Source organism: Monodelphis domestica, chromosome 3, assembly GCF_027887165.1.
Source record: "Monodelphis domestica isolate mMonDom1 chromosome 3, mMonDom1.pri, whole genome shotgun sequence".
NCBI lineage: Eukaryota > Metazoa > Chordata > Mammalia > Didelphimorphia > Didelphidae > Monodelphis > Monodelphis domestica.
In genome coordinates this window covers 96,241,154-96,267,112 of record NC_077229.1, presented here as the reverse complement: position 1 = coordinate 96,267,112, position 25,959 = coordinate 96,241,154, and the positions used below count along the sequence as shown (strand labels likewise).

The window sequence follows — 25,959 nt, the reverse complement described above, 5'->3', positions numbered from 1 at the left end:
CAGTATGGCTCCGAGGCGGAGACTTGAACCTAGGACTTCAAGACTTCGAAGCCGGTTCTCCACTATGCCTTGAAATCCCGGCCACTTCTCACCCAGTGTACCTGGGCACAATTCCGTTTCCCACCCATGTTTATTGATATTAAGCCTAAGGATCGTGGGGGAAGCTGATGGAGGACCAGATGGAGGGGAGGGGGAAGAAGGGAAAAGCAGGGCTCTGTTTCCTCTGTGTGTGTGTGTGTGTGTGTGTGTGTGTGAGAGAGAGAGAGAGAGAGAGAGAGAGAGAGAGAGAGAGAGAGAGAGAGAGAGAGAGAGAGAGAGCACTTCTCTACGGCATTATGTGATTTTTCGTTGTCTGCTTGAGTGGGACCTGGAGGGCAGTGGCGGCCACCTGAGCCAAAAAGGAGAGGGGAGCAAAAGAGGGTGTAGCTCATTATTCCCAGGCTCCAGCAGTGACTGGCACACAAGTCAGGGTCTGTCCAGCATTTGCCGTGCACACTACACCCTTAGAACTTGCTTGCGCACCAGGGAACAGGGCTCCGGAGATGGATTGGGGGAGAGGCACAGGTGAGAGGGGGCCGGTTAGGATGTGGCTCCAAAGGAATGCCAAAAGTAAAGACAAGCCACCTGTCGCGTCACAACGTGGGGCGGGGGGGGAGGGGGAGACAGAATGGAGTTAGGGAGGGTCTGAGCCAGAGGACAGAGGGACTTGGGTGGGGATTCGAGGGGGGGGGACGGAGAAAGAGAAAAGAAGTGTAGTCTGTGTGCGCGCCCTTCCCTTCCCCCCGTAGCTAAGGGGCGGGGAGGGGCGGGGAAGGGCGGGGCCGGTGGTACAGGGAGGAGCCCCCCTCACACTTCCCAGCCCGTATCCCTCAGTACAGCCCCTGTACCTCCTGCACTCCTGTCCTCTCACCCGAGTCTCTGCTGCTCCTTCCAACTGCTGGTGAGCTGGGGTGCAGTTGCGGGGGCTTCCGAACAGGAGGGCAGGGCGACGCTGGGAGCTGGGGGTCCCGGGAGGCAGGTTAGAAAAGGCTGAGATGGGGGCACGCTCCTCTTGAAGCCAGTGTCCTCCAATATAGGCTTCAGGCTAGTCAGGTACAGACTCGAGTCTTGAATATCAACTAGCTATCTTTTCTACCACCGCTTAAGACCAGGCTTCAGCGAGGGTCAGAGCGACCTGGGACTGAGAGCCGAAAGGATCTTTGAGGTCATCTAGTCCAATGCGCGAACTTTAAAGAAGGGTAAACTGAGTCTCCGAAAGGATAAATAACTTGCTCAATGTTACGCAGGTGAAGTAAGTGGCAGAGATAGGATTAGAATTCTGGTACTCTGACGCCAAATTCCGGACTTTTCCCTGCCTCGCTCTGCGCTGGCTACATAGGTGAGTTTGGGGCAGTTCGGTACTGAAACGCGATTCTCCTGCCCTGGACTCTCTCTTGGTTGCACTGCCTTTCAGCGACTCCTGGCCAGCGGCGAATGACTGAGCAGGTGGGGTCGCCAAACTGGGACCTAGAGGTTTTGAAAACAGGCTCGGGACCCGATAGCTGGAAGTGAAGAACAATGAGGAGGCAGGAAAACCTAGACTGTGGAGACACTGGGAGGACAAAATAGGTCCCGACGACCCAGGAGGCTTTTGCCAAGGACTGGGCATAGAAAGTCCAAATTCTGGGGATGGGGACTTTAGTAAGTCATCGAGCTCTTGTTATTAAGCCTGGACCTGGCCTAAAAATTCTTGTTCTCAAGGAGCCTACAGTCAAATGAAGGGAGACAAGATGTAAACAATTGTGTACCTCCCCAAAAAAACTTATACAAAATAAACTGAAGAAAATCAACGGAGGGAATGCGGGAGGAAGGAGGGGGAAGGGGATGTAGAGGGATTGAGGGAGGAAGGAGGTCGGGAAAGATCATCTTTCAGAAGGCAAGATTTCAGCTGAGACCTGAAGCGGAGGTGAGGCGGGTGAGAGTTCTGGGCAAGGGGGGCAACAGAGTCGAGAGACGGAATGTCTAGTGTGAGGAAGAGCAAGGAAGAATCAGTTTCACTGTGGGTTAGAAACCCGGGGTAGAGAATGAGGTCCGGCGGATGAAGATCAGCCCTGGGGACACGGGAAAAGTCCGAGTTCAAGCGACAGGGAAGCGACAGGGGATGGGGCGGCCCTGGCCAAGGCCAAGTGGGCACGGTCTGTCTTCCTCCTTCCTGGTTCAGGTGGGATTCAGGAGACTCACTCCTGCGGAGCGCGCCGTGGTGCGCTGGAAGAGCAGGAAAGGCAATCTTGATTGGGGATGGGAGCACTGGGGAGGAGGAACTCAGGGAAGGGAGGAGTCTGGGGACCCGAGTGAACTATTCAGCAGAGAGTGACCCTAACCCACCCTTTCTCTCCGCCCTCAGCCCCAGCCCGACTCCAACCCCCAGCATGACAGTGACATACACAGCCCGAGTGGCCAATGCTCGCTTCGGGGGGTTCTCCAAGCTTCTGCTGCTTTGGCGAGGGAGCATTTACAAACTACTCTACCGAGAGGTGCTGATCTTCCTCGGGGGGTACCTGGCACTGAGCGCCATCTACCGGTGAGGCCTTGGGGCAAGGGCGTTGGGATTGGAGTGGAGACGGTGTGTGGGTGTGGGTGGAGTGGGGAGGGAAGCTCCCTAAAACCTGCGGGCTTCCGAGGAAAGAGGAGGGTCTCTGGGGAGCGAAGGCGGGATGCCAGGCTAGAGCTGCGGCTAACTTGCCCTGCTTCGCCCTCCCAGCTTCATCCTGACTGACAATCAGAGGCCATACTTCGAGAAGCTAGTCATATACTGCGACCAATACGCCAACCTCATCCCTGTCTCCTTTGTGTTGGGTATGAACCACTTCCTTTAATCCCAATCCAGGGACCAACTATGGGAACTTTCTTTACAACCCGCAGCCACTCGATCCTTTTTCTGAACGCTGATCTAAAGGGGCATCTGGGTGGCTCCGTAGATCGAGAGCCAGGTCCAGAGATGGGAGGTTCGGAATTCAAATCCGACCTCAGATACTTCCTAGCTGTGGGACTCTGGGCAAGTCACTTAACCCTCATTGCCTAGGCGGCACCGATATTCTGCCGGGGAACAAATAACTTAGTATTAATTCCAAGAGGGAAGATAACTTTACTTAATAACAACAACAACAAAACCTCAAACCCAAGATTCATTCAGTCAACTTGAATTTATTAAGTAGGTATTCTGTGGCAGGCACTGGGGATTCCAAGACCAAAGTTAAACAATCCAGTGGAACTGACTTTTATCCCCCCTTAAAAACTCTTATTTTCTGCCTTTAAAAAAATCTTTATGTTGGAGAGAGGGAAGAAAATGAAAATAAAATATAAAAATAAATAGGAAAAACCATAGAAAGTAGATGGAAAGGGGAAGGGGAACATAGCAACTGAGGGGATCGGGAATGCACTTAGTCTGAGCTTTGAAGAGGGCTAAATGCTGAAAGCTGAAGGTGAAAGAGGGAGGGCATGATAGGCAAAGCAGGCAACCAGTGCAAAGTCAGGGATATGGGAAATTCAGTGTCTTGTCCAAAAGAACTGCCAATAGATCAGGACTGCAAAGTGCGTGGAGGAAAGCATGATGGAATATGCTTGGAATGGTAGCATGCATTAAGAATTGCTATTTGGCAAGAGGATAGACTTGAATCCATGATGGGAAACTATTGCAGTTAGGCAAGAGAAGATGAGATACTCAATTAGGACAATGGCCATGTAGGTGGAGGGGTGGGGGATGAAGGTGAACTATATTGTGGAAGAAGAATCAATAAGGCTTGACAACTGATTGGATATAAGTGGTGAGGGATAGTGAAGAATCTAGGATGACCCTTAATTTGAGAATCTGGGTACCTGGAAAGATAGTAGTGTCCATAAAAGAAATAGAAGGAAGGGAGGGAAGCTGGGTGACTTAGTGGGTTGAGAGCCAGACCTAGAGACAGGAGATCCTGGGTTCAAATCTGGCCTCAGATACTTCCTAGCTGTGTGACCCTGGGCAAGTCACTTTGCCCCCATTGCCTAACTCTCACTGCTCTTCTGCTTTGGAACCAATACATAATATTGACTCTAAGAAGGAAAATAAGGGTTTTCTTTATAGAAAGAAAAAATAGAAGGAAGGGCTTGGGGGTTTAAGAATTAGTTTTCTTATGGAATTTTTAAGCTTGAGATGCCTATGGAACATCCATTTGGTCATGTGGGACTGGAGTTTCATAGATAGGTAAGTTAATATAGATCTAGAGACATTTGCATAGAGGAGATAGTCTATGAATTCACCACATCAGTGTAAAGAAAAAAAAGGGGGAGGGGGTCCAGGACAGAGCTCTGAAGTAATGGATGTTCATGTGGTGAAGTGACCAGAAAGGTAGGGGGGAAACAAGGAGAGGGCAGAATCATGAAAACTCAAGGTGGGGAGGAGACATAGGACTCTACATACACTTTAGATGAGGACAGATTTTTAGAGGATCCAGAAAGTTGCATTGGAAAAGTATTACATTTTTTATTTTTACTGATCTCTAATTGAAATTTAGCATTTCATTAACTAATTTAAAACATTCATCTGAAGGGGCAGCTGGGTGTCTCAGTGGATTGAAAATCAAGCCCAGAGATAGGAGGTCCTAGGTTCAAATCTGACCTCAGATACTTCCCATCTGTGTGACCCTGGGCAAGTCATTTAGTGCTCATTGCCTAGCCCTTATTGATCTTCTGTCTTGGGAATAATACATAGTATTAATTTTAAGGTGGAAAGTAGGGAGAGAAAAAGAGAGAGACAGAGACTGAGAGGAGAGAGAGAAAAGAGAAACAGAGAAAGAGAGAGAGAGAGAGAGAGAGGAAAGAGAGAAACGTCAGAGAAACAGAGAGAAAAGAAAGGAAGGAAGGAAGGAAGCGTGATCAGATAGGAAATCCAAGAGAAAACAGAGGGAAGAGAGTGTCAAGAAAGGTGATCAGCAGGGAGGGAGAGAGGCTACAAATTGGTCAAGGAGAACTGAGAAAAGGCCATTGGAATTAACCATTACAAGATCACTGGTAACTCTGAAGAGGGCAGTAAACTGGATTGTAAAGGGTTAAGAGAGTGAGAGGAGAGAAAGTAGAGGCTGTAAAAGGGAAGAGAGAGATGGGACTTTAGCCCACCTGAAAGAATGGTTGGATCAAGTGAAGGTTTGGAGTTTTTGTTTGTTTGTTTGAGGATAAGAGAGAGCTGGTAAGTTTATGGACGCAGAGTAAGCAGTGGATAAAGAGATTGAAAATTAGGGAGAGGGGCTGACTGAAGAGACAAACTCCCGGTGATAGATGGGAGTGGACAGGATTAAGGATACAAGGAGAGGCTTTGTCCTTTGTAAGAAAAAGGTCCACCTCTTTGGAGAAAAGAACAAAGGAGGAGACAAGGGTAAGCCATGTACAGGTGATCTGAAATGTAGAATTGGGGAGAGAAGAGCTCCAGATGGATAACCTCAATTTTTTTCAGTGAAATATGAGGTGAGGCCCTTTGCCCAGAGGCAGCAAGTGGGGGAAGGGGAGGAGGTGGGCTCAAGGAGAGATTTGCAAAGGACAAATAGAGTATATCAGGGAAGAGTAAAAGGAGGGCCCAACTGAGATTACAGAGTATCTTCCTTGTAGGAGTGGAGCAGTTAGATGGCAGGAGTAATCCAGGGTGGGGGTTTACAAAGGAACAAGTGGCCACAGGACAAGGGGCAAGGGACTCAAGGGTGGGGGAATCACAATTTTAAAGTGAGGCCAGAGTAAAGTGATGGTCCAGGAACCCAGAGTGGAATACTGGGATACAGAGTGGATACTGGGAATCCAGTTCTGTATAGACCTGGGATCCTTGAAAGACCTGACCTTCCCCCACCTCTCCTATGCTCCTGGGAGCCCTGATTTCTTACCTTTACAGCCCAGTCCCAGTCCTGCCCCAGCTGACCTTTATCCTCCTTCTCCCCCCCCACACCCCCCCCACAGGCTTTTATGTGACACTGGTGGTGAATCGATGGTGGAGTCAGTACAGGTCTATACCTCTGCCAGATGCCCTCATGTGCACAATATCTGGCTCGGTGCATGGACGAGATGAGCGGGGCCGCCTGTATCGGCGTACGCTGATGCGGTACGCAGGCCTTTCCGCTGTTCTCATCCTTCGATCTGTCAGCACGGCAGTCTTCAAACGCTTCCCCACCATGGACCACGTGGTGGAGGCTGGTGAGCTTCTTCCCAGGGATGCTGGGCCTCAGGGGTCATCATCCTCAGAGATTTTCCCGAAAGTTGCCAGGCTTCCAGAGAAAGGGGAGGGCATTGGAAGGGTTCCACGGGGGTGGGGTGAGGAACCTAGCAGCTTGTCCTAGAGGTGACCTTCTGGTGTTCTAGGGTTTATGACCCGGGAAGAAAGGAAAAAATATGAGAGCCTGAATTCATCCTACAACAAATACTGGATACCGTGCATCTGGTTTGCCAATCTTGCTGCCCAAGCCCGAAAAGAGGGTCGGATCCGAGATAGCAGCACTTTCAAACTGCTCATGGAGGTAGGGCCAGTAGGAGCTAAGAGCTGGGGCTGGAGTCAAGGCCAGGTCCATAATCCCTGACTCCAGCCTGGAAGCCATTGTCACTCCCCCAAGGGACTCTCCACCATCTCCCTCCACTCCCTATAGACTCTGTAACTCTAGACTCTAGGGGATCAGTTGCTACTCCCTAACCTCACAACCTCTATCACAGAAACTGGATGAGTTCCGGGGCAAGTGTGGAATGCTCTTTCATTATGACTGGATCAGTGTGCCTCTCGTCTACACTCAGGTACCCACAGTGACTCAGTTTCTTCTCCCATTCCTTGGGGTGCTGACCAAGTTCTTAGGGTCTGGGAATGTAAGAACAGAGTTGGAGGAGAGGAACAATGGCAATGGGAAGGCTCTTCTGAGGGTCAGCAGTGCTCCCTTGATGATGGGCTCCACTCCCAAGCCTTCCCACTGATCTGAGATCCCTCCCTATGGTGACCCTGCCTCTAGGTAGTGACCATTGCAGTATATAGCTTCTTCCTGGCTTGCCTTATTGGGCGCCAGTTCCTGGATCCAACAAAGGGATATAAGAATCATAATATGGACCTCTGCATTCCTATCTTCACCCTGCTCCAATTCTTCTTCTATGTTGGCTGGCTCAAGGTAACACTTCCAAGACAGAGGGTACAGGAAAGGCTTGGGAGGGATCAAGGCCTCAGGGAGTTGGGGGAGTTGGGAGTTGGGGAGAAGGGGCCAGGACAGAACACGGGAAACCCCAGGCCTTGAACTGGGCCCTCTGCAGAGGAGTCCTCAGGTCCAGGGCTCACTCTTTACTCCATAGGTGGCCGAGCAGCTCATCAACCCTTTTGGGGAGGACGATGATGACTTTGAGACCAACTTTTTGATTGACAGAAATTTCCAGGTTGGGGCTTCTTTCTTCAAAATTCATTTCCCAAAAGGTCACCCATCCCTTCTATCTGAAAGCTGTTGCATCAGGGTCCTCCTAAGCTACTTCCTACTCCCAGGATAGCTCTTGGCCATCCTTCCTAGACTTCTTCCTCAGTAGAATGCCCTGACCTTGTAGCCATATCCTATCATCCCCACTCCAGGTGTCAATGCTGGCAGTGGATGAGATGTACGATGACCTACCACTGCTAGAGAAGGATTTGTACTGGGATGCTGCAGATGCCCGTGCTCCCTACACAGCAGCCACAGCTTTCATGATGCATCAGCCCTCCTTCCAGGGCTCCACCTTTGACATTACGTGAGCTGGGGTTGGGGGTGTTAGGGAGGGAAGGGGATGAACACTGGGAATTGGGCCATCCAAATCTTAGTCCTATTGCTATTATCCATGAGATTTCAAATGCTTCTTCTTCAAATGCTATCCTTCTCTAGGTCTTTGTTTCTCCACAAGTAAAATCAGAGGATTGGACTAGATGACCTCTAAGGCCCTTCCAGTTCTGAGATTCTTCATGGGGAGATAGATGAGGGAGTATACTTAAGGAAAAGATGGAAGGGTTTGGTTGGTGAGGGATCTGGATGGGTAGAAGCAGCCAGAGATGATGTGAGCTATTCTGAGATATCTTTGGGTCACCATTTACTGCATACTCTGGTTCTTGTAGGTTGCCTAAAGAAGACATGCAGTTCCAGCGCCTGGAGGGCATGGAGGGCCAACTGGGGGAAGGTCCACCAGTATCAGGAGACTTCTTGCACCGACTCCTAGCAGGTGGCTCTGGCCCAGGCCCTTCCACGATCTTGGGCCGACGACTCTCCTTACTTCGGAGGAAGAATAGCTGTGTGTCTGAAGCTTCCACCACAGCTGGCTGTCCTTGCCCAGACTGTGGCCAAGATGACTCGGCCACAGGTCCCCTCCTGGAAACCCCCTCTGACCCAGAGGCTGCGACCCCTGCTACTCTTGCATCTTCCTCTGTAGAGCCCTCCCCCTCTGTGGTGGTGGTACCCACAGCTCGAGGCCCAGCCCCTATTCCTGCGCCATTGCCTCCCTGGTTACCCAGCCCAATTGGAGAAGAGGAGGAGAGCTTGGCCTGAGCCTGGTTGCTCACTGACTGACTGACTATGCTAAGCATTGGTCCTGATGGATGGCCAGCCACAGGAGAGATAGGACTGTTGGACCCAGACATCTCAGCAACCCACCCTAACATATATTATTGAAACACAGCTTCTATAGCCCCAGGGGAAATCATCCTGCCTTCCAAAATCAGGGTGGGAAAAAAATGTCACTAATGGCCACAGCTGTAAGAGTTATCCCCATTCTCCCCAAGGCCACAGGGCAACACCTGAAAGCCCTCCCCCTTAGGACCTAGAGGAGGCACCTGGTCCCTAATCCTAGCAATGCTACTGAATACCTTTGTGACCCAGGGTAAGTCACTTCAGCCTCCAGTGTTTCTTTATCCGTAAAGTTCTTGACACCTCTAAGGCCCAGAATCCTAAGGGCAGAGGACTCTATAATCTATATCCTAACTCAGACCCTGAAGAGTCTCCACCCTGTGGCTGCTTCCACACAGAGAGAAGAACCCAGGCTGGTGGATTTAGGATTGTATGCTTTATTTAATTCCTCATCTCAGATTTAGAAGATTTGTCCCCCTCCTGAATCACATTTTTAAAAAGAGAAGGTGGGGCCCAGCCTGGCAGTACTGGGAATGCAGAAATCCAACTCCTCTCTGCCCTGAGAACCAGAGGTTATAAAGGGGGAGGGACCCTTAGGATAAACATCTAAAAAAACAAAACTTGGGCTAAGGAAAAGGGATGAGGTCAGAGGTCAGGGCTAGAGTTCCCTTGCCCTGGTGCTGGGCATGTGCAATAAGGGTATCTCCTTGTAGTGTGTGTGTGTGTGTGTGTGTGTGTGTGTGGAGAAGGGACCGGCACAGGGTTACCCCTCTGTTGCCCAGAAGAGTAAAGAAGCCAGGGTCCAAAGGTCAGTGCTTATCTCCAGATCGGGCAGGGCCAGCCTGGGCTCGAGCCAAAGGCCCCCGTCGGGTGTTGGTGGCCAGTCGTTGCTGGGCCAAGAAGGACTGAGCATGGGCTGGGCCAGGCTGTCGATCCTCCCCAGCAGCCCGTTGCTGCAGGGCCATACCCTGGGAGGGGAGGAGAAAGAAGGGAAGGAATTAGGAACTCCTGGAGGAAAGAGGTGCAGAGGTAGGAGTTCTGGGGAGAGGAGGAAGCAGAAGGGCATGGACAGGGCAGGTGATCACTCACCATGTTGTACCAGGCACTGATGATTAGCTTCTCCTCCTGCTCCCTCTGACTACGGCTCTTCTCAAAGTCCGTCTGAGGGAGAGGTTTGGTTGAGAAATGTGGGGGCCCAGCATCCCCCACCCCAGGAGAGGAGGCAAAGTCATGTCAGCCCAGTCTGGGAAGAGAAATACCTCAAGGTGTCGGATCCTCAAGTCCTTCTCCTGGAGTTGGGTTCTCAGGGCCTGAATCTCCAGGGGAGGAGGTCCTGGAGGCCGCTGCTTGGGTTCCAGTGTCTGGATGACCTTGGGAAGGGGATGAGAAGAGACACTAGGCTGTCCCAGCTCACCCAGCCTAGCTCCAACCATAGGGAGAGTCCGGGTCCCTGCATTTTCCTAGGGGTCTTGGGTTCGTCCTTTGCCTCTACCAGGGCACATAATTTCCCCTATTGGAGCTTGCTTTCCTCATTTATAAAATACTTGGGGCTGGGCTAAGGGCTCTCTTGGCTCTGGGCCTATGATTGCAAGTGGGGTCTGGAGGAAGGCCTCTCCAGGCCTGGGGTCCTCACTGTTCGAGCCTTCTCCATGTACCGCCGGTAGCGCTCCTCCATGGCCCGCATGTCAGCCTCCTTCTTCTGCAGGCTCCTCTGGAGTTCCTCAATGCGCCTGGCTGCTGCAGGAACCCAGGAGCTCAGGGGGGGTCCTGGCCTCAGAATTTAGGCTGCCCTCCCCAAACCCAGCCCTCTGAAGTCTCTTACTGTTGCTGTCAGCTGGTGGCTGCAGCTCCTCAATGTACTCCCGTTTTCTCTGCAGTTCTGAGTGTGCCTCATGAAGCTTCTCCCTACCCACAGGCCCAAGGGGTCAAGTCTGGCCCCACCAGGCCAAATATTTTGTCCCAAGTGCCTGCCTTTCCCCACTCTCCCCAGTCCATCCTCCTCCTCATCAATGGGCCAGGCATTCTGCCAAGTACTTTACAAATACTATCTCATTTGAGTCTCATAGCAACCCTGAGAGGTAGGTGCTATCATGGCCCCATTTTATGATTGAAGAAACCAAGGCAAGAAGGCTTATATGACTTGCCCAGGATCACACAACTACTGAGTATCTGGGGCCACATTTGAACTCAGATCTTCCTGACTCCAGGCCCAGCACTCTATCTACTGTCACCTCCATGCCTATCAGACCAAGCTCTGCGGCCCTAATCTTCTCCTGAGCCCCAGACCTCTTGCTTGGCTGCCATCTAGTCTCTTTGGCCTGGCACTGAAGTCCCTGGACAAGCTCCCTCTGAGCTTCTCATCTGCCACCTCTTTCACCACTGCTGTGTAACTGCTGCCTGGGGCCTCTACCCTGAGCTTGTCCCTCCAACCCCACCAACCCCAGGCCTGGGACTTACAAGTGCTCCTCCAACTTCCTCTTCAGCAGGGAAGACTGAGGACAGAGACAAGGGGCATGGGTGAGGCTGGGCTACAAGATTTGTCTTCTCTGCCCAGCCCAACCCCCTCAACCCCCCCAGCCCTACTTACAATAGCCTAGAGATGCCGGGCAGCAGGGGGAGAGAAAGGAAGATTAGAAGAGGGAAAGGGGTCGAGGAAAGGGAGATTCAGGTGTAGGTGCTACCAGCCTGCATGTTCAGTGTCCTCTTCCCTCCCTCCAGGGCAGTCCCTGTGAATGGGGCCTGGGAGGTCCCAAGCATGGCTATGCTAGAAGTGGCACCAGGGCCCAGACCACTCACATCCTCAGCTTTGCCCCCCTGTTCCTGTAATGCCTTCTGTAATTCTTCTACTTGTGCCCGAAGCTCTGCCAGTTGTTGCTGATTGAGCCTGGGGGTGAGGAGACACAGGACTCAGGGTGTCCCAGCCCTGGCTAGGCCTCACCTCACTCGGTCTTCAGTCTCAGCGCCCCCACCTGTGCTGTGTTTCCAGCCCATGCCGGGCCCTGTTGGCCTTCTCCAGCTGCCCCTGCAGCTCTTCTGTGCGGCCACGGTCAGCTGCTTCTTGCTGGCACAGGCGTCTGTTTTCCCGTTGCAAGCGAAGGACTGTCTCCCTGAAGGACCAGGCCCAAAGGGTGGTCAGATGGGTTCCTGTCTTTCAGCCCAACCCCCTCATAGGCGAAGAGAAATCTCTGGGGTTTGGGACAGTGAGAGGAGGCAGTCTAACAGAAAAGGTCAAGAGTCAGAGTCGGGGTAAGATTTGGATAAATAAGCAGAAGGAGTCCAGGCTTGTTGGGTTGGAATAGAAGGGAATGCAGAGACCCAAGGAGGCTCTGACTAGCCTAAAGACCAAGAGATCTAAGGACCCAGCCAGCCAAGGCTAAACCAGGAGGTGGAATGACACTGGAGTTGATCCATGAGTTATCTCAAAGGGGATATGGGGAAAGGAACCTGAGCTCAGCTGGAAGGATCTCAGCTGCCAGATTCTCCACAGGGGACGGCATTTGCTGCAGCTGGACATCTGAGGAGACAAAGGCGGTTAGATGGGTACTTCACTGGCCCCAACACTCCTACCCCAATAAGGCTCTGGGGACCACTCACCAGCCTGACTTAGACCTCGCTGCTGCACCTGGACACAGCACAGCTCCTCATGCGCTTCTCGGAGAGAGTCTCGCTCTTCAATTAGCCTCTAGAAGTTGGAAGAGAGGGAAGGAAGATCGACAAGAAGCTAGTGGCTCAGCTACTAAAATACTTAAAGAGTATTTTAAAGTTGGTAGAGATCCCAGAGCTCATTTAGCTTCAGTTCTTCTATAGCTAAGGAAACTGAGGTTGGGAAAGAAAAAACACCTCAAGGCTCATACAGGTCACCAGTTGGTGAGCTAGCCTTCAATGCTAGGTTCTCTGATCCCCAGGTGAGGGCTTCTTCTACAGCCTTTGCTTTGCCACTTGGTAATAACCCTGAGCTCAGGCCTAAGTGCAGGATCACCCACCTCCTTCTCTTTGACCACAGCCTCGTATTTCTCTTCCAGTGTTCTGTACTCAAACAACCATTTCTCAGCCTTCAGGGCCTCCTCTTGACGCTGACTCTGTAGTTCTTGCACCTGAAGAGAGGGTGGTGGGATAGCAGGAACAAGGGAGAAGATGAATGAACTGGGCCCAGGCACCAGACATCCCCAATCTTTTTAGAACTACCTCCAGTCCAAATCTGCCCAGCATCCACCTGTCTCCGATGGCCCTCCAGCTGGGCTCTCAGGGTTCCTGCCCTCCGAAGCTCATCTTCTAGCTGTCTGGTTCGTTCTGCATGGCCTGCATTCCGCTCCTCCAGTAGCCGTACTTGTCGCCGAAGCTCCCCCAGCTCCCCGAGGCGACGCTGGCACCCACTCAGTGTGGCCTCCAGCCGGCTCGCTCGCTCTGATGACTGCCTAATGGAGTCATGGTTCAGCTTGGAGTATTAGTGGGCTCTCTAGGGTCTGGAACTAGCCCTGGTTGCTGGTTTATATATATATATATATATATATATATATATTCCAACTGGTTTATAATTGAGGCCCTGACTTGGTGCTACTTACCTGAGCTCATCCATCTCATCCTTTAGGGTCTGGGCCTCCTGGGCCAAGCTTGTTAATGCCTGGTTCCGCTGTTGGAGCTCAGCCACCTCTTTCTCCAGTTCCACACAACGCAGACGTTCATCTTCCTTCAAGTTCTCCAGCCTTTGGGCAGAGGAGTGGATACATGACGGGGGGCCAAAGTTCAGTTCCTCAAACCTATACCAACTCAATGCTAGTGCCTTCATTCTGCTGATTATCTCCATTCTATCTTGTAGCTTGTTTGCATGTTTTCTCCCCATTAGACTGGGAGCTCCTCAGGGGCAAGGAATATCTTTTGCTTTTCTTTGTTTTCCTAGCCCTTAATATAGTACCTGGCAAATAACAGGTGCTTCCTGTTTATTGACTGAATGACTGACTCAGCTCCTTCCCAGTTATTTAGCCTCCTTGCTGCAACCCAGACATCAGTTTTCTCTGACCCTCCCCTAACAAAAGTAGTAAAGTTTGTAGCCCCTTCCCTGGGTGTAGGGGGCAAGGGGGGGATGCCCCACTCCTGGAATAATGGAGCTCAGGCCTGAACACCTGAAGTTTTCTTCCTGTAGCTGTTCTAGCTGTGACTGAAGAAGCAAAAGCCTCTTGGAGGTGAGTCCAGCAGCTCCAGGTCCCTCCAGCTGTGCCCCCCTGTCCTTCAGGGCTCGATTCTCCTGCACCAGACTCTGTTTCTCCTCCACTAGGAGAGTCAGCTGGGGTCAAACAGACAACAGATGGATGTGAGGTGCCAGAGTATGAGAAAACTGTCATAGATCTGTCCATGCTGGCTCCAGACTGGGGCAGTTCAAGCTCTCTCATGGCATTGCCCTTTCTCCCTCCACCCTTAGTCTGGCTCCCAAGAAAGCAGCTGATCTGGGTTGGGAACCCATGAGAAGTTAGTTCCCACCTGCTGCTCCAGGTCATGGCAGCGCTGCCGAAGTTGGTCAGCTTCCTCTGGCTCTTCACTCAGGAAGTAGTATCTTCGGGACTATGAGCAAGGCAGGTCAGGTCAGATTGGATGACCCAAAACACAAGAACAGCAGGGATTTGGGCCTCTGATCTAAGAAAGTATCCTTCCCCTTCCCCATACCTGGCTGTCGAAATTCCCATAGGTTTCTGCAGTCATGGGATCTACAGGGTCTTTGCTCATGAGCTGGGGTGGGGAGAAGAAAAGGGAAACATAAGCCCAGGAAACTACCCCAGGACCCCTGTCAGCAGGCTGTGAGGTAGAGGAGATACTTACTCTTCCCTCTTTTGTTTGTCAGTCTATCAGTCCCCTTAGAGATGGAGTAGCAGAAGAGTGAAGTCACATCCCCCTATTCTCCACCCCCCCCCCCCACCTCCAGGCCTCACCTCCTGAATGGCTGTCATGACTACATGCTGGACCGATTCCTCCAGGGTCATGATCCTCTGGATATGTTCTGTAGATAGGGGTTCAACTGCTGAGACTGCCCCTTCACTCCCACCAGCGGGGGAGGGGTGTGTGATCCAGACTTCCCCTTTTCAGTACCACCCCCCTCAAAACCCCAGATACTGGGGTCCTCTTCCAAAGTCCCATACATTGGGCTCCCCCTCCTGAGGTCTTTCTCCCCTGAAGTCCCAGCCATACCTTGTTTCTTCTCACAGCTGATAGCACAGCTCAGCACCAACTGTAGTAACTTGCCCAGCTCAGCTGGATCAGAGAACTCCCCGATCAGGTTCACATCTGGCAAGTGCTGGTCAGATACCTGGTGTCCCAGGATCTAGGAGGGAGAAGGAGGACATCAGGAACCTAGAGATTTTCACAATTAACTCCACAGACCCCTCCCCAGATTTTGACAGCCAGAGACTCCTCCTTCGCCACCCACTTATGATCACTCACATCCTGAGAATACTCCACGAGGCCCTGTAACACCTTCTTCAGGTTGCTGACCTGTGTGAGAAAGTACTGTTTAAGGGTCCAAACACCCTGCTTTCAGTCCAGGGTAAAACACTTATTCCCCCAATTTCCCTAATCTACCCACATTTTGCTACCTTCTCACCCTCTAATTTTCTGTCAACACTCATTACTTCTTCACCAAATTCACATCTATCCAGTTCTCTGGCCTTCCCCTAGACAAATCATCACCCATCCACTCATTTCATTATTTGTCCATCTCTCTTCCCTGACATCCTTTGGACCTTCTCCATCATCTGTGTGGGTCTGGGTCAACTGCTCATTCCCCAGTCACATGCCACAAAACCATCCTATCATTTGTCCACATTACAATGATCATCTGTCTAGGTCTGGCTTAGTAGATCATCTGTTTCACCTCATCACTTTATTACAACATTCTATACATTCTCCCCACCCCCAACCATAGTCATCTGTCCATCTCACCAGAATGGCTCCCTTCGTCATCCAGCCAGCTATCTACTATCATCCCCACTCTAGGACCTCCATCATTCCATGTTCCTCCTTTCGGTGTCCTCTACCTAATGGCTACCATTTATACAGGCTTTAATAAAGTTAACAAAGTACTTTATAGGTGTGATCTCATTTGATCCTCACAACAACCATGGAAAGTAGGTGCTATGAATATTCTCTTTTTACAAAGAATGAAAACAAAGCTGACAGAGTTCAAGTAATTTGCCCAAAGACACACAGCTGGTAGATGTGTGAGGCAAGGTTGGAGTCTTCCTGATTCTAAGTTTAACATTCTATATACTGGATCACCCAGCCACCAGTCTCATCAGTTTTCATTTTTGGCAGGCCAGTGCTTTCTGTCCAGCACAGCCATCATCCATCTGTCCTGGGATCCCCTGTACAGACAGACCACCACCCTTCTGTCTTAAACAGCTCAAGTTCTCTTTCTTGGCATTCTTCATATAGCTGTCATCTTGTCAGCCCATCCCCTATTCTATGTTGAAATGAATCAGCTGTCTGATCCCTAGTCACCTTTAGCCGCCAATTGTGGTCAGAATCATCTCTGATCCGAAGGAGCCAGGTCTCATTGAACCAGGAAGGGTCTCTGGGGAGAAATCAGGGGTCACAGGCTGGTACAGGGGAGGATCCTGGGAAAGCTGGGTTAAAGGGAATCCCAGTAGGGATAAAGTGGTGTACACTATAGATATACAGTATTAGTCTTCTCATCTAATGAGGCTAGACGAGCTAGGGGGTCTGTTGGGAAGGGGGGCCAAACAGGTTTGGGGATGGTCTGGGTTCCCTAAGGACAGTTGGAGGGTCCTAGGGCCTCTCAACTCACATCTGATGTAGCACATGGGCCACTGCCAGTCCACTGCTTAGGTCCTGGGGGGAAGAACACGGTTGGGACACCTTGAAAGTCTGCAGCTGGAAGAAAGGGAAGCAGGGCAGGTCAGGGCTTCAAGTTTCCTTCAAATGCAACCTGTAGGCAGCTGAGAATAGGGCCGGCCAGTCCAGAGCTCCCAGGGTGGAATCTACAGGTTTGCTCTCTCCCTCCTCCCACTGAGGGGCGGGCCCTCTCACCTGTGGGACCCCACCTCCTCTGCACATCATGAAAGGTGGAGTCTTAAAGGTTACTCTCTGCTCATGTGACAGATCAACCAGTCCTTCATCATGTGCCTGGGCCAAGCCAGGCCCCTATCTGGCCCTCTGGATACCCTTTATATCACATGACAGGGTAGTGCCAACCAGGCCTTTCACCTGTGTGCCAACACCCTTCCTGGTACTCAGGTAGGTGGCGTCTGGCCACTCCCAGGGAAAATCCAGCATTGCTCCCCACCCCCAGGGGGCAAAGGGAAGGGAATCATCTTGGAACATCTCCTGGCTCTTTACAACCCTCTGCTTCCTTCTCCCAAATTGTTATATGTGCCTTATTAACACCCTCCTCCCCCATTAGAAATGTAAGAGCCCTGAGGACTTAAAGCATTTTCTGCTTTCCCCAGGGCATCCCCATGCAGGGCAGAGGGATAATGGGCATTTAGTGTTTGGTGCCTGGCTCTGAGTTTGGATTTTTTGAGGGGGATAAGAAGGTCTTATGTCAGGGTTGTGTCTTTGGGATAAAAGTGGGTTTAGGAGTGGAGTCTTTGTAGCTCTAAGGGTATTCCAGGAGGGGAAAGGGGAGATTCTCTGTATGGAATGCCTAGGTGAAAAAGAGGAAGGGGGTGTCTCTGAGAGGCTTGCTCTGGAGAGTGAGGGTCTTTGTGGAGGAAGGATGGTTTCTGGGAGAGGATCTAGGTGGGGGATATATGAGGTGAGGATCTCTGGGGGGATTTTTAGGGAGTGGATCTCTTGAGAGAGGTTCTTGGGGGGGCTTATGGGAGAACTCTGGGGGTTATGTGGGAGGATGTCTAGAGGTAAGGTCTGGGGGGTGTGGCTCTCTGGGGAGAGACTGGGGGGGCATGTGGGCTAAAAGTCTCTGTAGAGGTAGGGTGTCTCTCAAGAGAAGTTGGGAAATATGTGAGGGAACAGTCTGGAGGTTATGGAGGAGAGGGTCTCTCTGGGCGAGGGTCTGGGGGGCACGTGGAGGAAGGGTGTCTTTGGGAAAGGGTCTGGGGGAATGTGTGGGAGGGTCTCACTGTGGGAGGGTCGGGGGGTCTCTGGGGGAGGGTGTGGGGGTATGCGGGGGAAGAGTTTTCTGGGGAGGGTTCCCCGAAGTGTATTTGGGGGAAGGGTCTCAGTGGGGCTCGGAGGAAGAGGGTCCCACACCTGTTCCTCACCGCCCCCGCCCCGCCCCTTACCCAGGTGAGCAGAGACCCGCATAGCTCGGCCTTGTCCACGCTCATGGTTCCGGTTCCGCCTCCGGCTCCGGCTCCGGCTCCGGCTCCAGTCAAGCAGGTCAGGCCGCCGCCGCCGCTGCCACCGCCGCCACCACGGCCGCCAGGTCCGCCACCAGCGAGAGGCGCAGCTGCCCCGCGGGCCTAGAGCGCCTCTGCCCCGCCCCCCCCCAGCCCGGCTTGACCCCACCCCCGCGAGCTTGATTTGGCTACGCCCACGTGCGCAGCCTGCTGCCGGACTGGGGCACGAGGCCCAAGTAAGCCCCGCCCCCTCCCTCCCGTCTCCGCCATTTTGGAGCCGGGCAGCCGAACCTGACTGTGGTAGAATGGGCCACCCGTCCTTTCTTGCCTCTCAGAGGTCATTAAGAGTATTTTGAGAAAGGACATCTTGGCATTCCCCTGCCTCAGGACATTCACGACTTAGGGACTGAGTGTTTATGGAGCTCCAAAAGTGAATACTTTTTCCTCAAAGCCGCAAAGGCTGCGGGCAGTGAAATGGGAGTATCTACCTCAGACCACCTGTGGGTCCACCCGGTCGCTGGAGGCCCTTATACCCCGAGGCTGCGTGTCTATAGTGGCCCACAAGGAGGCGCTTATACCCCAGGGCTGCGTGTCTACAGTGACCCAGAAGGAGGCGCGTATACCCCAGGGCTGCATGTCTACAGCGGCCCACAAGGAGGCGCTTAATCCCCGGACAAGAGGGAGCTAGTACCTCGGTGACTGGACTTACGCTTCCTAAGACCATTTTCCCGGTCTGTCCCCAAAGCCGTGACCCTCCCCCCTCAAGGCTATGCTGAATTTGGAGCTGGGGCTAGAGGCACTTCCGGTGTTGGGTACAACCCGGGAACTGCACGGGCGGGGGAGGGGGGGGAGAGTGAAGGCGAGTGCGAGAAGAGACTTACAGAGAGACCGAGATGCAGGTTGACATTTTCTTATCAATACCCCTATAGATGTAGTATCCTTGGACAGTATGATCCTTGAAGTCCTTTCCAGCTATGAGAAGACCCAGAGGAGGAAGAGAGAGATAGGGTACAAGGAGACCAGAGATAAAGGCACTAGCCAAGATTTTTTTAAAAGATCAGAGTGATGGTAAGAGCCAGACATCTATAAACTCCTTCTCAGTCCTTTCCATACACCAACACACCCATCCTCTCCTCCTCCTCTTTGACCTCAGAACCCTATCCAGGCCACAGCCATGCCTTCTCCCTGAACCCCAGGTCTGTAATTCTCTAATGCTTTAGAGTCTCATGGGCCTCACACGACAGACTGGCCAGAAACTCCCTCTGTGTTTTCCAGTTCTTCATTGCTTCTGGAAGGGGGTAACAAGGAATGGGAAAGGAAGCCCCAGGACCCACACTAGGGGGAAGGGAGGGTCCTGGGCTCCAGATGTAGGGTGAGGGGTAATCAGGACTGGGCCCAGCTCCATCCAAATCTCCCTGGGGCCTGAGGAGTTTCCCGGAAAGTGCAGGGGCCAAGGGAGGGAACTGGAGCTGCTGGGAAACCAGCTTGACTCACTACTCTTTCATTCCCCCCCCCTCCAATCTCAGCCCACAGCCTTGCCTGCCACAGCTGGATCCAAACCTTCTCCCCTCCTCCACATAGAGCAGTATCCAGATACCCCCTCCCACCATGTCCATCCTCAGACGGCTGTCTATACAAGAAAACCACTAGTTCACTCCTCCTCCACACACACTTGGAGGTGATCCTTCTCCACAGAATGGAACTACAGCTAGTCTAAACCCAGTTCTGTTCTCCTACCCCCACCCAGAGTATCTTCCCTTCTGAACCCAAGTGTGTCTACAAGCCCTTGTCTTCAAGGGTCTCTTGTCGGTACCCAGGCTCCCTATGTCAGGAGACACTTCAGATTCTAAATTAGGGGCTCTCAGTCTTCTTCGTGTGTGTCATGGACCCCTTTGGCTGTCTTGGTGAAGCCTGTGGGCCCCTTCTTTTTTAGATGTATAAAATAAAATTTACAGGATTACAACAGCAAATTATATTGAAACATAGTTATCAAAACATGAGAGAAAAGACAAGTTCACAGATCTGAGTTGGATTCCCTACCTAAATCTCAGGCTTTGAAGATTAGAGCATGGTGGTGGTTAATACAGACATACATTTGTATTTGAGCCTCAGCTTTTCCATCCACAAAGTGGGAATAATAACCCTTACGCTGTTACTTTCTCTCCACAGACTTACAAAGAGTACATTGTAAACATTAAAGCTAGAGACGTTGATGGTGTTATGAAGAGATACTGAGGGGATGGAGGAAGGAGTTGCTGAGTAGAGGGCAGGAGGGACATCCATGGTCAGGGAAATGGGAGCCACTGCTCCCCGTGGGGTCCCCAGGGTTCCCTCCTCCCCCCTCTCCCTAAAAAAGGAAGTGGAGTAAGAAATATGCGCCTGGCTGCTTGGATCTCCTCTCTCCCCATCTCTTTCAATCTCATTGCTTTTCTGAGTCTTTTAATCTGCCCGGTGGTGGGGGCCGGGGGCATCGGAGGCTGACACAGGGGGGAGCTCTGGCTGATGAAGAGATGGGGAGAGGGCTATGTGCCAAATGAGGATTAAGATGAGGCTAACGAGGGAGAGGGCTCTATGCCGGTGTGGACGGGGGAGTCCGCGTGTTTAAGAGATGTACGGAGACTTGTACGCGAGCCTAAGAAGGAGATGGGTTTAAGCAGCACTGGAAGGGAGCTATTGGAGCGCCAGGGACGGGAAAGGGACTCGGTGCGTGACGGGGAAAGCTCAGTCTGCGTGACGGTAAAAGGGAGGGATCTGTGTGCGTGACGGAAATGGGAGGGGGCCGTGTGCGTGTGAGGGTGGGGAAAGGATCTGTGTGCGTGCGTGCGTGACGAAGAATGCGTTCTCCTGGGGAGTGGGGAAACCGTGGTGGATGGGGAGGGACTGAGTGCATCTGGGTTTGTACGCGTCTGGGGAAAACGTGTGCTTTGGTCCCGAGGGGGTTGGGGGAGGGGCGGTGGTAGGAGGATCTGGGAAGGCTGGGCTCGTGGTCGGTTCCCTCCCTACGTGCCCCCCCCCCCCCCCCCCCCGCCTCCTCACTGCGTGTGAGCCCCGTCCCACACCTGCCCCCGCTGCCCCCCTCTTCTTCCCCCCTCTCCGCTCTGAGGGGCTTTTCAGACTGTTGTGAAACTGGGAGAGAAGTGTAGCTGTTAACCCCTTCCTGCCGGGCTGAAACCAGGCTGGGGCTTCCCCGGGCTGGGACAACGGGGCCACCAGCTGCGCCCCCATCTCCATGGGAACCGTGACTTCCGGCCTTTTCTAACCCCCCCCCCCTCTTCCAGAGCTTCCTATGCTTGCCCGGGCTTGGAGAGTTGGGAGTGTGTGTGTGGGGGGGAACCCTCTTTTCCTGACCCGCCCAGACTGGCCTGGGGTGAGAGGGTTCAGTGCCCTTCCCTCTCTGGCTGTGACTCAGACCCCAGGGTCCCCAGCGTCCTGGGGGGCGGGGGATCCACCCTATGAATCATCTCTTCCGAGGCTTTCTCGATAGTGGGGGGGTGGGGTTTGGGGGTCCCCGGGGGGTCTCAGCCCCCTTCACTCCACCTCAACAGACAGCCGGACAGCCTAGTCTGACAAGAGACCAGAGAGTCTGGGCTGAAGCACTGAGTACAGCACAGTGGGAAGGCCCATTTTGGCCACCCCATCCTGTAGATGGTAAGGATGGAGTGCAGTGGGGAGCAGCTGGAACCCAGACTAAGGAAGGGACTTTTGAGTCCCAGCCTAGGACTATTGGTGGAAGCCCAGATGTTTAGATCACATCTTTCCAGCCAAGGGCTAGAAATCAGGACCCAGGTGGCTGTTTTGGCCCCACTCTCCATACAGGATCTGGGAAGGGCCAGCATGGATTTGTGTGTGTATAGGGAGGGGTGACTCACCCAGGCCTGGGGAGGCCTTGGCCTCTCACCCGGTGGCCCTAGATCATGGGCCCACCAGCTCAAGTAAACATGCTTTTGCTGTGCCCCAATGTCCATCTCAGTTGGTGAGAACATACAAACCCAGGGACCACCCAATATAGCATGTATGTGGCAGCTTGCATGATAAGCACTATGTAGTATACATGCCAAAGTCATGTGTGCAATAACTATGTGGGAACAAATGAAGCCTGGGGGAACCAGCTCCCCATCAGACAGGAAGTTTTTGCAGAGAGAGCTGGTAGAGAAACAGTTAAAAACTGTTATCCTATTCATTCCTGTCCTAACTTCAGAGCTAAAGTTATCTGCTGATGCCCCCCCACCAACCCCTGCAACTTGGGCTCTGACTCAAAACATCTTACCTCCTCTCTCTCACCTCACATCAGGCCCCAGCCCCAAGAGGACACAGACATCAAACCCCTGGCTCAGCCCCTTCTCCTGTGGTCCTGCTCCTGCTTAGCAACTGACTTAGACTGAGATGGGTCTCAGCCTGGTGGCTATTCCCTGTCCGGTGGGTCCCTGACCCGGAGAGCCCTTGATAGAATAGGGCTAGTTGCTAGAGGTTCTTAGCCTTGAACTCCTTCCCCTCAATTCTCAGGTCTGTCCCTGAGGCCCAGGATTCCCCTCTGAGAACACAACACATATCTCCCATTCTTCAGTTCTGGTCCAAAAGGCTCTCCCTGAGGGCTCTACATCCTCTCATTTCTGGCTTTGAGACCCTCTGGAGATCCACTTTCTTTAGTCTTTGTCACAGGAAATTCCCTCAACCTCTGGCCATTTCCTGTCCTCAGGCCCCTCATTCCTAGTCCCTGGACAGATTCTAAGGTCCTGACCAGTGGGTCTCCTCAAGAGCTGTCTTAGAAGGCCCAGGCCCCATTCCTCTTTACCCCAGGCCACAAGGTCTAGTTCTACCACCCCCAGGTCTGGCCCTGAGGCCTTAGTTCTCCACACCCTACCACCACACCCCTCCCCCCATCCCCACCTCCTGCCATGCACCCAGGAAGTGAGAGGCGGTGGGAGGAATGAAGAGGAACCCGTCTGGCCCGTTGGGGGCCTCCTCCCTGCCACCCTCATTCCCCAGCCCTGACACAGCCCCGCCCCCAGGAGCTGAGGGCACAGAATGCCTGGGTCCCTGTGGAGAGGCTTCAGGCTAGCCAGCCAGAGCCGTGGGGGAAGGGGAAAAGGAGGAGGAACTGAAGGATGAAGCCCAAGTCTGGTCTGGTGTCTCGGGAACATCCTGTGGACTGGAGATTCCCGGCGGCTCTCCCCTTATCCCAGCCCTCCCTCCCCCCTAGACATCAGCTTGGGCCATCAGACAGTGAAAAAAGGGTCACCAAAACCCTGACACACAGCTGGAGGGACACACACGCACACACACCCCATACTTATCCAAGACACAAATATAACCCAGTCATACATACACAAACATTCAATGTAAACACACATAGGCAAGAGATCCAAACACACACACACTCACCTCTAACCTGGACAATCACCCACTAAGAACAAAACTCAGTACACAACCCCCGGGAAAGCCATGTACAACCAAGCACCTATCCAACCCAGGGAGGACACAGACCCTGACTGACACCCTCACTGGAGAACGTACTAGAACACACACAACCACTAAACCAGCCCTGACCTTCCTGCTTCCCTGCTTCCCTCTCCCCCCCACCCTCCATCCTGACAGCGACACGGATGTTTCCTGTCTCAAATCAATTGAAATTGGCCTGTCCCTCCCTCTCTGAGAGTATTCTGGGGGGGGGGGGCCTGGGTTGGGGGGCACTGATAATGGGGCAGTGGGAAATTACTAGTAGCTTCCTCCAACTATCTGTTCCTCCCACCAGACTGTCAGTCCTTGTTCCCCTGGAGCACCCTCTGAGTCTCCACTTGGTTTGTGGGGTTTCACATTCAAGATCTTGCAAGAATAATTCTCTGTCAATATAAGACCTTAATACTGTGTACCCCCACTGAGAGGTAAATGGGTATTGGTTTTATGGGAATCATTTCTTTTCCCAACCTGGGCATTGGTCCCCTCTCTCACATCTATGAGGATGAATCAGAGGGAAGATGTTGGGCCCAGTACTTCCTACTTCCAAGAAAAATTAGGAGCTCTGGAATTGAGGAATGGGATAATAGTTTGGTCTGCCTCACCCAAGTATTGACTCAGGCTTTGCTTCCTGCACTGAACCCCAGGCACCCAGAGTAGGTATGGCTTAGAAGCTAACTTTAGCTATTCCAAGGAACTTTGGGACTGGGAGGTGGATGAATTCCCTCAAACTCTTTTCTCAACCTCAACCTCTTCCTCTTTTTTTCTCATGGGTTCAATCTGATTTAAAGCTGGAAAGGACATCAGAAGTTATCTAGTCCAGATATCTAGGACCAGAAGATATCTAGTCCAAACTTGAAGCCCAGAAAAAGGGAAAGGACTTGCCTAAGGTAAACTTACACAAGTGCTGTATTAGGAGCTGATTCAAGATTTGAACTAATTTGAAATCCAATGTCATTTTTTACTTCATCCCTCTGCCTTTCAAACTTTCCTTCCTCTTTTAATCTACCTCTCCATCCCTTAGTCCATAGAATAGGAGTTGGAAGGCTGAAAGTGCCAAGGTTAGGGCTAGAAATCAAACTCCCCTCTTGAACTCAGCCAAGATTCATTTTCCCATCCCCAGTAGTTTCACAGGATTTAAAGCTGAAGGGACAATAAGAAATATTGCTTAATTCAGCTCCTGAAATTTACAGATGAGGAAACTTGTTCATAACCACACAGGAAATAACAAGTAGGATTTGAATTCAGGGCCTTATAACTCCAAATCTAATCAGCCACTTGCCTCCTCCTCCTCCTGGGCTCCCAGAACAAGCAGAGAGGGAGGGGCCCAACCATCCCCAGCTCCCCACTGAGTTTGACCTCTTCCTCTTTCTCTACTTCCTCTCCTGCCCTGCCCCCTCCCCAGCACTTACTTCCTGGAGCTAGGAAGTCTGCCTTCTGGGTTCTAGCACCAGCTGGCCTGCTTGCTGACTGAACAGGGGGACTCTCCTGTCTTCCTCCACCCACCTCAGTTTTTGTGGGGGGAGTTGGGGGAAAGGGTCACCAGGCTATTTATAAGAAGGAGAAGTCAGGTTGCAGGGCACGATGCCCAAAAGCCCCAAAGAGTCCCATTCTGGGGGGAAGTCACTCCAGCCTCAAGGGCTTCCTCTTTCCAAGAGGTCCAGAGTCCTGTGGATGTTGCCTACCTCTCTAGGCCTGGGCAGTGCTCATAGTGCCAGGCACTGGGTGAAGGGGGTGGGGGGAGAGTCTTTTGTCCACGCCTACCTGGCTGTTGGTGACTTTGGCGCCAGCAGGGCGGCTGGGGGTGGTGGTGCCCAAGAAACATAGGCCACAAGGGTGAGGCTATCCTGAGCCTAGAACCTGCCTGACTAGCCCTCTCAAGAAACTGGTGGGGACAGAGAAACAGGGATGGTCTTCCATTTTTCAAGATGTCTAAACCTTTGCTCTATCCCCCAACAATATATATACCCTATCCCCATTCTCATTCATTTCCATTAAATAAAAATGAACATTCATCAAACACTATTAGATGCTCCTGGAACCAGTTATTGTACTGGTGATCCAACCTCTTCCAACCTCTTCATCATTTCTTTATTATTTCATTCCTTTTCTTGGCCACCCCCTTTTGTTCCTGACCTGTCTAATACTTAGTCTACTGCCCATGTTTTTAAACTTTTGATACTTAACTCTTTACAAATAAATATCTTTAGACATAAAAAGGTCTGTGGGCCTGCATGTCTCTCTCTTTCTCTGGTTTCTGTCTTTGTGTTTCTGTATATTTCTATTTCTTTGATCAGCTTTATATGATTTTTGAGCAGAGCAGACCAACCACAAAGCTATTTCTCAATTCTTTTCCTGTCTCTCTGCATCTGTTTTTCTGTGACTATTGCCTACCTCTCTAACTCTGTTTCTATCCCCCAAATAAAATCTTAGTTTTAAGGGGCTTTGGGGGGTGGTGGAGTAGGCACTCTATCCCTGATCATCTTTCTGTCTGTGTTATATTCTTTCCCTCAGTCTCCGGTCTCTGTCTTTCTCTTTCTCCCTTCCTTCCTGTCTTTATAATATCTGTGTCTACTTCTGTCTTTAGATCTCATTCT

At 52.0% G+C, this 25,959-nt stretch overlaps 2 protein-coding genes, 1 long non-coding RNA gene and 1 other non-coding gene across 5 annotated transcripts; 2 read left to right on the top strand and 2 right to left on the bottom strand.

Annotated features, from left to right (window-relative positions):
• Positions 1-874: 874 nt before the first annotated feature.
• On the top strand, positions 875-9,248 carry BEST2 (bestrophin 2). Its single transcript, XM_056822691.1, has 10 exons — positions 875-940; positions 2,384-2,560; positions 2,741-2,835; positions 5,956-6,189; positions 6,355-6,509; positions 6,700-6,777; positions 6,987-7,139; positions 7,318-7,398; positions 7,586-7,740; positions 8,099-9,248. Exons 2-10 carry the CDS (start codon positions 2,409-2,411, stop codon positions 8,523-8,525), a joined length of 1,530 nt encoding a protein of 509 aa, XP_056678669.1. The 5' UTR covers positions 875-940; positions 2,384-2,408; the 3' UTR covers positions 8,526-9,248.
• HOOK2 (hook microtubule tethering protein 2) lies at positions 9,025-18,056 on the bottom strand. 2 transcript variants are annotated; one of them, XM_056822688.1, is made up of 22 exons: positions 17,852-18,056; positions 16,396-16,481; positions 16,089-16,161; positions 15,033-15,083; positions 14,781-14,913; positions 14,525-14,592; positions 14,262-14,324; positions 14,079-14,159; positions 13,724-13,884; positions 13,166-13,306; positions 12,817-13,018; positions 12,587-12,697; positions 12,198-12,285; positions 12,048-12,117; positions 11,573-11,710; positions 11,400-11,487; positions 11,061-11,095; positions 10,426-10,508; positions 10,237-10,340; positions 9,863-9,973; positions 9,693-9,764; positions 9,025-9,571 (listed from the first exon to the last, which is right to left on the bottom strand). In XM_056822688.1, the coding sequence occupies exons 1-22, from the start codon at positions 17,894-17,896 to the stop codon at positions 9,413-9,415; spliced, it is 2,163 nt and encodes a 720-aa protein (XP_056678666.1). In that variant the 5' UTR covers positions 17,897-18,056; the 3' UTR covers positions 9,025-9,412. The 2 variants fall into 2 exon arrangements, with proteins under 2 accessions (XP_056678666.1, XP_056678667.1); XM_056822689.1 differs by having other exon boundaries at positions 10,237-10,337.
• On the bottom strand, positions 11,486-11,572 carry MIR12341 (microRNA mir-12341). Its single transcript, NR_162890.1, has one exon. It is a non-coding gene; the product is annotated as a microRNA mir-12341 (primary transcript).
• LOC130458297 (uncharacterized) lies at positions 17,988-20,300 on the top strand. The gene is made up of 2 exons (XR_008917427.1): positions 17,988-18,603; positions 18,838-20,300. It is a non-coding gene; the product is annotated as an uncharacterized LOC130458297 (long non-coding RNA).
• The last annotated feature ends 5,659 nt before the right edge of the window (positions 20,301-25,959 follow it).